The 10,285-nt window shown below is 35.3% G+C and overlaps 1 protein-coding gene across 2 annotated transcripts; it reads left to right on the forward strand.

Moving 5' to 3' along the window:
- The first annotated feature begins 460 nt into the window (after positions 1-460).
- On the forward strand, positions 461-9,919 carry LOC147759939 (uncharacterized). Of its 2 annotated transcripts, none has more exons than XM_086995989.1 (4): positions 461-878; positions 1,077-1,109; positions 4,299-4,475; positions 9,617-9,919. In XM_086995989.1, exons 1-4 carry the CDS (start codon positions 829-831, stop codon positions 9,696-9,698), a joined length of 342 nt encoding a protein of 113 aa, XP_086852115.1. In that variant the 5' UTR covers positions 461-828; the 3' UTR covers positions 9,699-9,919. The 2 variants fall into 2 exon arrangements, with proteins under 2 accessions (XP_086852115.1, XP_086852116.1); XM_086995990.1 differs by having other exon boundaries at positions 540-878; positions 4,401-4,475; positions 9,617-9,842.
- Positions 9,920-10,285: the final 366 nt, after the last annotated feature.

Below are 10,285 nucleotides of genomic sequence, written 5' to 3' on the forward strand. Positions count from 1 at the left end.
CAGTGTGTGAATTTAAACTTTCATGGACCTAAATTTATATTCCATTTGTCCTTGTCACCAGTTACGTATGATTAAAATTTGTTGATCATTGTGGTCTTAAGCATTGTTTATTATTGTTTCAAAACTGACAAAAGGACCGTTTTGTGTATCTTTATTTTGTTTTAATATCTTTACTGCATGATGCTCCAATGGTCGTGATAGTTGTACCACGGTTGCTAATTTTTATCATATAACAAAATACCAGATACATATTTGTCCCGTTTGTAGATTAATGAAATACTGGAAATGCACATTTACTCTTTGTGTGTGACAGGTCATTAGTTAGATGACACGCACAGTCTATTTATTCGTCCAAGGTAAGCAAAACAAACTGGGCGAACTTATATGTGCAGTAAGATTGTAAATGCATTGTTTTTCTTTTCCTCTTGTAACTGACTTACACGTGATTTTTTTCTTTTTCTTTTGTTATCTTAAGGAAAGCATTTGCCTCCTTACAAATGTAAATTGAAGTTACCAAACTTTTTGTCTTCTTTAAATTTTGCCTTACTATTTGCCTTCTTATCTTTTTCTTGAATTAACTTCGTATGGGAACTTAATAGAGAAAAGTCGAAGTAACCAATTCACGATATTTTTCCGAGTGACTAATTACAAGCTAGATCGTCTGGCAGTTTCAGCAACTGCTTACTACGTGGTGACGTAACTATTGGGCTCGGCCTGATAAGCTGCGAAATAGGTGTGAGGGTTATGTAAGCTGGCGTCACTTACCCAGCTACTAATACATTGTAACTGCAGTTTGGATACAGCATTGTCTTACGATACAACACGAAGATGAAGACCGCACTCGTACTGCTACTGGCATTTACGGTTGTTGAGGCTTGGTAGGTCTCTATGAAATACTCATACCTGCATTTTTTATAAACACTTCTCTTCTACTTCTACGTTTAAGTTCTTTTAAATGGTTATTCAGTCTTTTCAGATTTATAGTGAGAAAGATGTTCTAACCGTCTCCCTTATTTCACCATACTCGGGTGTCCTTAATCTTTCGAGAATTTTTCACCAATGTTTTCTGTTAACAGGTGGGGCCTGGACGAGACACTACAGGACGAAGAGTAAGTTGATAACAAAAAAAGAAAAAAGGATTTTAAAGGATTCTAAAGGTCCTAACCTTTCTAACGATTATATATTACAATCATGTAATATATTCTGAGGGTAAGAGGATCTATGGGTACAGTCGGTAATACATGTTTATTCTCGGTCATACGACTTGGTCTTCCCAGTAGTCTATGGGCCACTGTAGGCCCCATTCCCCTTAGTGATTTTCGTTCACTATGTTTTTCTGATAGCTTTTATTTCCTGCTTGTTTGCAATTAAACTGGTGGTGGGTGTGAGTGCTGCAGCTGTTGCTACCTGTATGGTAACGTCTGGCATTAAAAATTGAGATTTCTGAGGCCAAAAATCTTTGATATTTCAAATGCATTAAATAAATGGATTTCAAAATAAAGTATAGTTTAAAAGCTACGCTACACTTCACGATCCTCAAAAAATTCCAAGATGGCAGGCAAATTCAAGATGGAGGCCAATTTTAGCTGGTTTTTGAGTAGTTTAAATTATTTTTGATATTAGTGTGTTTTTTTTTTTTCAATTTTTAAGGAATCGGAATGTGAGATATGTTTTGACGTAACAGAATAGCAGAAAGTCTCTACTTTATATTTATAGTGTTTGTTTAAGGTGAAACCTTTTAAATTTGATGTAAAATCCTGAAATCTAAGATGGCTGCAACAAAATGTCTTTCATTATGGCCGCCAATATGCTTTTGCACACTTGCTAAAATTGATGTATTATATTATTCCAACAAAATATTAATTTTAATTATCTCAAACTAACTTAGTCCAGTTAGTGATTTTTATTTACTATAATTTTCTGGGAGCTTAGGTTCTAAACATTTATTTTCTGCTTGTTTGCCATTAAACCCTCGGTTGAATTGAGTATCAGAGCTGTTGCCATGGTAATATCTGGGGTTGGAAATTTATTTTTTAGAGACAAAAATAATTAAACATTTCAAATGCATCAAAATTCATGGAATTCAAAATCATTCCAGATGTGTGGTTTTAGAAATGTTATATATCATTAAAATTTTCCAAGATGGCAGCAAGTGCAAGATGGTGACAAATTTTTGCTGATTTTGGAATGATTTTTTTTTAATATTTGTGTTTTGAATTAATTTCATAATTAATTATTTAAATGCAATGCGTCATATGTTTTGATGTATAATAGCGGCAAAAAGTCTCTGCTTTCTGCATAAAGTGCTTGTTTAAGGTTCAACCTTTTGATTTGTCGTAAAATCCTGGAATCCAAGATGGCTGCCACAAAACATGTCTTTAATAAACGGCTGTCCCAGCTGAAAAGATGCCACATTAATCATTCCAAATTACATCCTTTATTACTTTATCTTGCCATTTTCAATGAAATATGTTCATTAGGTTATGTATTTAAGATTTGCTGCAACCTCTGAGACTTTGGGTTTTTAAAAATGTAAGATGGTCTTCATCTATATGACTAAATGGAATAAAACATTTACATGTATATGCAATAATTCCTTTTCATACTGCTAGGGAAGTAAAATAATGTCCACATTTTGGAAAAATCAATATGTCCACTAACTACAATTCAATAAATAATTTAAATTAATTTATATGATACTTTACATAAAATATAATTCTATAAAAATGCAAAATTACCATCAATATTTGCAAACCAGTTACCTTTCACTGAAAATCAGACTATTTTTTGCCCTTCAACTTGCCCAATAGGTGGAAGAGGGATCCAATAATTTCAACCATCTGTGATAATCTACCAGTAGATTTTGGTAGACCAGCTTGAGTTAGTACAAATGTTCAAGTTTTTGGCTTCATATTATTCATTACATGAAAAGATAATAATAATAGCAAAATAATTAAATAATAAATAAAGATTGAAAGAAGGCAGTTTTGGAGAAAAAAACGTAGTCTACAATATTTGAAGTTAGAACAGCAATGTGAACCAAAAAAATCACCAAGGATTTGTTGGGGCCATTTTGGATTTCAAGTTTTTTGTTCTTAAAATGATAATTATAGGAGTAACAATAACTACATGTATAAGCAGTAAGTAAAAACCAAATACCATATAAATATCAAAATACTTAACATTTTTCGATCCCAATGCTATTTTTTGAAAGTTTCAACATAAGCTACTAACAGTAGGAACAGGTTAAGAAATCAGCTAAAATCGGCCGCCATCTTGAAATTGCCGCCACCATCTGAGATGATTAAAGAAAGTTTTTCCATCATAAATTACCACAAAAATAAATGTGTTAGTATTTCAAATAAGTTAACATTGTTATTGAAATTAATATGTTTAAAATGTTTGATGTTTTCTTTGTCTCAGAAATGTCAGTTTCTAAACCCAGTGTCACTATGGCAATGGTCACACCCACCACCAGTCTAATGGAGAACAAGCAGAAAATAAAATTTTAGGACGTAAGCTATATATAACAGTAAATGAAAGTTGCTAAATGGGGGTGGGTGGGTTGGATCAGCTTAATAAAATCGATCTAAGTAACGTTCTTTTGAAATATTCCATCAATTTAAGCCAGAGTGTATCATATATGATAGTATACAGAAGTATATTGACTCAAATGTATTCTTTTCCATATCAACTGTGAGTGACTAGCATGTACATGAAACTTAAGGCGATTTCTTAGGTGAAATGTAAGTGACTTGCATTTATTATGGGTTTTATAAATGTGTCTTCAGTCAAGTCTTTGGATTTTGTTGACCATTGGCCGCCATCTTGGAAAATTTTGGGGATCGAAAAGCATAGTGAAATTCTTAGACTACACGTCTGGAATGATTTTGAATTCCATTTAGTTAATGCATTTGAAATATTTAAGATTTTTGGTTTCAGAAATTTCAATTTTAAACCCGTGCGTTACGGCTGCAGCACTCAAACCCATCACCAGTTTAATGGCAAATAAGCAGAAAATAAAAGCTTAAGACCTGAGCTATCAGAAAAACATAGTGAATGAAAATCACTAAAAGGGGGGCTGTTTCGGTATTTGGCCCATAGACTACAGCAATCACAGAACTTGCCATCGGAAATCAAGGTTAATTTTTCTTATGGTTTTCTTGCGACTAATATATATGAAGGTCAAACTGTCATCAAAAGGCGTTTTTCAAAGTCCATTTTAACCGTAAGACTAGTTAAGGCAGGTCACTTTACCATGCAATAGTATATGTAATAGTTTATATACATCTTTGCAGAAGACAGGGTCAAGTAACGCCCTGTATAGGAGGTCCGTCTTGCGGTGGTATTGGAATCACTTCACTTCCTAACTCTAATAATCCCCCTTTTCTCTTCCTCAGAGGAGCACGACGTATTAGCGAGGGTATCGTCATGAAAGTCATCAAACGTGCAGTTGACAACCAGGAGATGGAAAGGTAAATAGCTGGCGTAGGAATTGTAATTTTGATGTATGTATTATTTTTTATTTTTTTTTTTTTTATTATTTTATTTTCATAACATTTCGATAAATTTATACAAGTTTGTATAATTTAACCCAGATCCACTAAAATCAGGCGTTGTTTGAAACACCAGTTATTATCAAAGTTTAACCTAACTTCAGCATTGTACAATCCAAACGGTATATATATCCACCTATATTATCATTATTATTAAAATGTTAAAAATGCAAACATCACTGAAGAGCAGTTGTGGATTTAGGGGGTATCAGGGGGTCCTGAACCCCCGTATGGTTTCTGAAAAAAATCATAGAAATGGCCCCCTCTTGAAATTAGAATTTTGACCAGCTGAATCATATTTCTAAACCGTACCATCGTGTTTGAACTAGTGCCCCTTGATCAGCTGCAGCCTCATACATGTATTTATACTTTTCACCTGATGCTTTCATTTTGGCTGTTACAAAACTGTAGTTTAACCTTCAAGCGAACTCCGAAACTCAAAGCCAGACTAACTATCTAACCCTTAAAACAGAACCTCCTGACAGCTTAAAGCTCGCGGCAGTCGGCAAAGTGAATGTGGTTTGAGCCACACATCCTGATGTGGGCTTCTGCTGAACAAAACAAGTTTTGAAAACAGTATGACTATCCCACCTACTTTAAGCCCGCAGACATGAATGTTCTAAAAGAGGGATGGTCTCTCGCCTGTTCATTAGGATACAGGCATGTTTTATTTGATGTTTATAATGTGTGTTCAAGAGATATCGCACAGGGTTTTCTGGAGTAAGAGCGACTAAGCTTCAGCGTGCTAATATGCCCAATATGGGATTAAGGAGGGAATGTAGGTTTGAGATTTTTCTCTTAAAATAAAGGTCTTGGCTTTTTTATTCCTGTCACATTCATTTAACGTATCTTCAAAATATGTAATTTTGCTTGGAACACAGCTTTAACTTCATCGTGTGACGTAATATTGGGATTTTGGGGACAAAAACACCATTTTTATACACCTGATTTTCTCAGGCACCTGGACAGCTATAAACTTGCTTTTGATGTCATTATGACACTTGAACAAAGTACTACAGCATGGAGTCAGGGATTTTTCTTCAGACACTTATTGTTGAGTTTATCTATAAAAACGTGAAATGACATCAAAATATTAGGGAATTTTCACTTTCAAAGTCTATAAATTAGAAAAGAGAGGGTCAATCAAAATTTCTTAAAAAGCACTTTTAGAGCATACTGTTCATAATTAGCATGGTGAATTTGGTCTCCCTGGTGTACAGGTAGATAGTTAAAGCTTGTTAAGATAACGCTATCTCGTCAATATTGAAAGCAAAGAAAACGAGCAAAAACCCTTTCAGTGAAGTTAATTGTCCTATAAGCAAATAAAATTGTTGACAGCTTTACCTGTTATCGTTCTGACGATCGCGAAGATGGGTACTCTTTTGCCGGTTGAAATTAGCTTGTTTGCATGTATTTGGATGTCAGAAAATCTTATTTTTGTATCAATCTCACCTCCTGTTAGTAACTTCAAGGGGTTACCGCTAGCACTGCCAGAATGATTGACAGGCAATCAAGTAAGCCCTAATGACCCAAGCAATCAGTGGCCACGTCAATTGCCGTCGGGGCAAGTGTTAGGGATGCGCTCTAGGATATGCACACAATAGCAGCATCGCATGCGGTCTTGTCCACATTCGCCAAGCGAAAAATGGTTCGAAAACACGGTCGTGTTACAGGACGCCGATCGGACCACCAACAACAAAAAAATAGACGCAACCAGAAAGGCTTTGTTAGAGGAAATGTCTAAAGTTGGGTGAGTCAGGAAAAATTCTGCGATAATTTTTGAAGAAAAAAAAACAATATGTCGGCCTTTAAAGTGCGTACATGAATCCAGAACTGTACCTAGAATTGATGCTAAGGCTAATTCTTAAGCTCATAATTCGGAGTCTAGCGATATCATTAGATTTATTTGCTTTACTTTCTTTAATGCACATGTATTGAACCTATGCGCCACCCAGTGAATAATTATGCTAGGGTGTGGGCTCAAGTCTTGTATTTACGCAAAACAATCTTGTGTGTTATTCCAGTATATTCCATACAGGTGACTTTAATAAGCAGAGAATTTCTTTATATTCCGTGAAAAATACACTAAATTTATATAAAATAATATCATGGTTGGCCAAAAAATGTACGCACAGTGCATCCGTGCGTATGCCTAGTTACCCCCATGTATATTTTTAAAATCTAACACTAAACTGCATCGACCTGTTGGCGAAAATAGATAGAAAGAATGACGATTGTTGTCACGGGTAGCAAGCAACGGAATTTTCTTCTTTTCTTTTGGGTATCTCAAAAAGTTAACAAGAAAATCGAAAGAACGCGTGTAACAACAAGCAATATTCAAGGGAGAACGAGTATTTCGAGCAAATCCAATGTGTCGGAAAAGATTCATCTTAGCGCTGATCACAATCAAGAGAGACTATCAAAACAGCTTAAGCGGAACAATAGGCACTGCTTTGCCGATCGCTGTTTATGACAAAGGGGGCATGGCGCATCCCTGTTCTATTGTTTCCCTAGACGTGCTGATGCTGCTAAGGTCCGCCCACCGAGTTTACCCATGCCAACGGCCCTTGACAACGAAGGCGGGGCATATACCAGGCCACCGCTGTCGATGTGTGCAGCATCAGAATAATCAGAAAAAACAAATTTTTTGTTCAAAATGTAAAAATTTTATTCTGTTAAACGTTAAATACACGTTTAATTAATAATTAGACATAAAAAACCAAAAATGGCTATTTTTAGCTATATTTGGGTACATCCGCTCCTTAACGGATGCCTCACGTGTTTCTTAAAGTAACTTGGAAGAGTTTTTTTTTTTTTCGTACCACTGCAAAAATGTAATGGGCACTTAGATAAAGTCCATGTTTTTGCTGAATGTCGTTGACAAATTAAAAAGTAGCTGTTTTGCATAACGTTCCTTATAAGGTCACGTTAGTTCACGTGAAATGTTCTCAAGGAGCGTGGGAATAGGTGTTAGATGTTTTTGTGACCGCGTGATTTATTCAGTGCTGTCATCGTTGAACTTTTGGTTCATATGCAAACGTCATAACGACGTTACCTTGTCATGCCATTATACGTGTAAATTAGTGTGTACTTATTTTCTGTTCTTTTTTTTTATATATTATCAGTCTATACAGTTCTGTAACCCGTTCCATATTTTCTTTCATCTATGTTATACATTGTTGTTTCTTACTGGTCGATTGTTCCCACCCTCGAGTTTCTTTGTCCATGTAAGCACGGGATTCAAATGACTGCACATGCGCGAAAGTGCGTTGTTTGAAATAAACAAGTTGATGAAATTGACGAAGTCTGCCACTGTTTACAGTCTGGTTGATTTAGTTTAATTTGCTTCCTGGTGTCGTTTTGAGAAATTATATTGGAAATATTCTGTTGGTTGTATGTATTAAAAAGTAAAGCCATCGGACTTTCCTTAGAATAACATTTATTTTGCCTTTATTGTGAGGGGATTCCATTTGTATTTATAGTGTTATATATGGCCCCAAGGGAATTTTCCACCACTCCCCCACTCTTGATAAGGACATAAGGACTTGATCGTTGACATGTGCGTTAGTTTCAAAGAGCAGCTCCCGCACACCTGGGGGTACTAGATAAAATCTGAACACCAGGTTTATTGATGAGCTAGAGAAACAAAGGAAGAATTTTTCCTGCAGAGTTTTTGGGTTTGACAAAGCTTACAAATTTGCAAAAAGTTTTGCGTACAGACGCAGAACTTGCTTTTCAAGTTATAAAATGATAAATCGTTTAAATTATTTTATATGTCAGATGAAATAACCTTCAAAAACAAATCCTTAACACATAAACGAATTAGGATTACGGACCATTTTATTACAGCAGTTCCCAATTTTTCTTTAATATACCCCTCTTTTTCTGTTTTTCCTCAACACGTTTTCTTCCATGAAAGTAATGCCTATGCATACGCATGCTTCAAGATACCCTGAGAGCAATTACTTTTATTGATGTTCGCGACCGTGTTTGAACTCAATTGTTAAAAAATATTGATATTTAACGTCATTTACAAATGCCAATAATATAACCCCATGAAATAAATTAGATATATTGAAAAATATGAAAGCTCACCAAGACGAGTTTGATACCTGTTTTTACCTGGCTTGGGAAGTGCAGCGGTGCATAATTAACAGGTTTTATTGTTAACGATCTCTTGGTCAACTACAATGCATTTAAAATGCATCAGCAATTAGTAAGCTGCCAACTGACAGTTAATCTGAAAGACTATCAGCTTTTGATATGATCTAAATCACCTGAGGTGACCATGATCTCATCGCATCGCAACTATTGTCACCGAAGTTACTAAGTCACGGAACACCGTCACGGACAAAGAAAAGATTGTGAACGAGTGCTGCAATTTTGGTGAATCCCACGGCAACACACTGAGGCATAACGAAAATTGCTCAACTCCGTTCAACACAACTTTCCTAAACTTCTCTGCCTGTATGCACTTGCAGCTCAGTTGAGTCTTATAAATATATGTTGACCTTTATCCTCATTGTCGTCACAGTACCACGTGACCCCGATCAGTTGCTTCATTTATGCATATTGAGGTGAGGTTTACTGAAACGCTTTTTGTCTACTAATAGTTGTTTTTATAATTTTTAAATGGCGGGGATCGATTAAAACATAACTGTAGTGTATAGATTAAGTGCTGGATCTTCAGAATTCGAGAAATGGATTTTTATATGACTATTGTCCTTTAACCCTGTGTCCTTTGGATAACAACTAATACAGCTATAGGGTGTGTCCTGTTGTGTATTTTGATATCGAGCTTGTATAATTATTTCACTAGCTTTTTAAGACAATTTCCTGAATGTTTGTTTTAAGATAAGGTTTGAAGCCTCATATATAAAACAAAATTCCTGTCCTTCCCATACTAATAGAAGTCCATAGAATCATTCAAATCACACAGGAATAAAACCGAATGAAACACACTCTAATGTTGCACATTCATTGCTTGGAGAAGCCCTATCACAAATGTTCTCCAACAGCTTTACTGTCACATAAATAGAGCGTTCCATATCATTTTTCAGGTCATGTCCAAGGTGCATCACCAAGGAAATCATAATGGAGGTTATCAAACGTGCGGTTGACAACCACAAGATGCAAAGATAAATAACTGATGGTCTATGCTTTCCTTGTACTTGGTAATATAACGTATAATAAATAAGGTATAACATTCAATTCGCATTTTTTAAAAATCAAAATACATAATTTAATGCTCGAAATACAAGTCATTTATTTGATTCATCCTAATCTTTACCATTTGCTGCTTGAAAAGCCTTGTCACACTTGGAAAACACATGGCTCCTTAATACTCTCGAACTGGGCGTCAGTTGCAAGTACCACGGATAGGATGGTGACAACACAGGTGAACAAATTTTAGAGAGAGAGAGAGAGAGAGAGAGAGAGATGAAGTGTGGTGGAACGATCAATATACGTATTTGATTTTCAAAGACAACAATTTGCACGAATGGTACACAAACACAGATAACTTTACAGCACTTTTCCGGAATTCAAATCTTATATTTTGATCAACCGATAGATGTTGAGTTATATACAAGATGAATCGTTATAAAATATGACCATAGAATTTGCTGCACTATTCATTTATCTAAAAGAACCGTTTCTCACTTATGTTATAGTCACCCTCTCAATATTGGCTATAAACAGTAAGCGCGTTTTTCGTAGAAATATATAGA

The sequence above is a fragment of the Lingula anatina genome, chromosome 9 (assembly GCF_051362555.1).
Source record: "Lingula anatina isolate TDL-2025a chromosome 9, LinAna3.0, whole genome shotgun sequence".
Lineage (NCBI taxonomy): Eukaryota > Metazoa > Brachiopoda > Lingulata > Lingulida > Lingulidae > Lingula > Lingula anatina.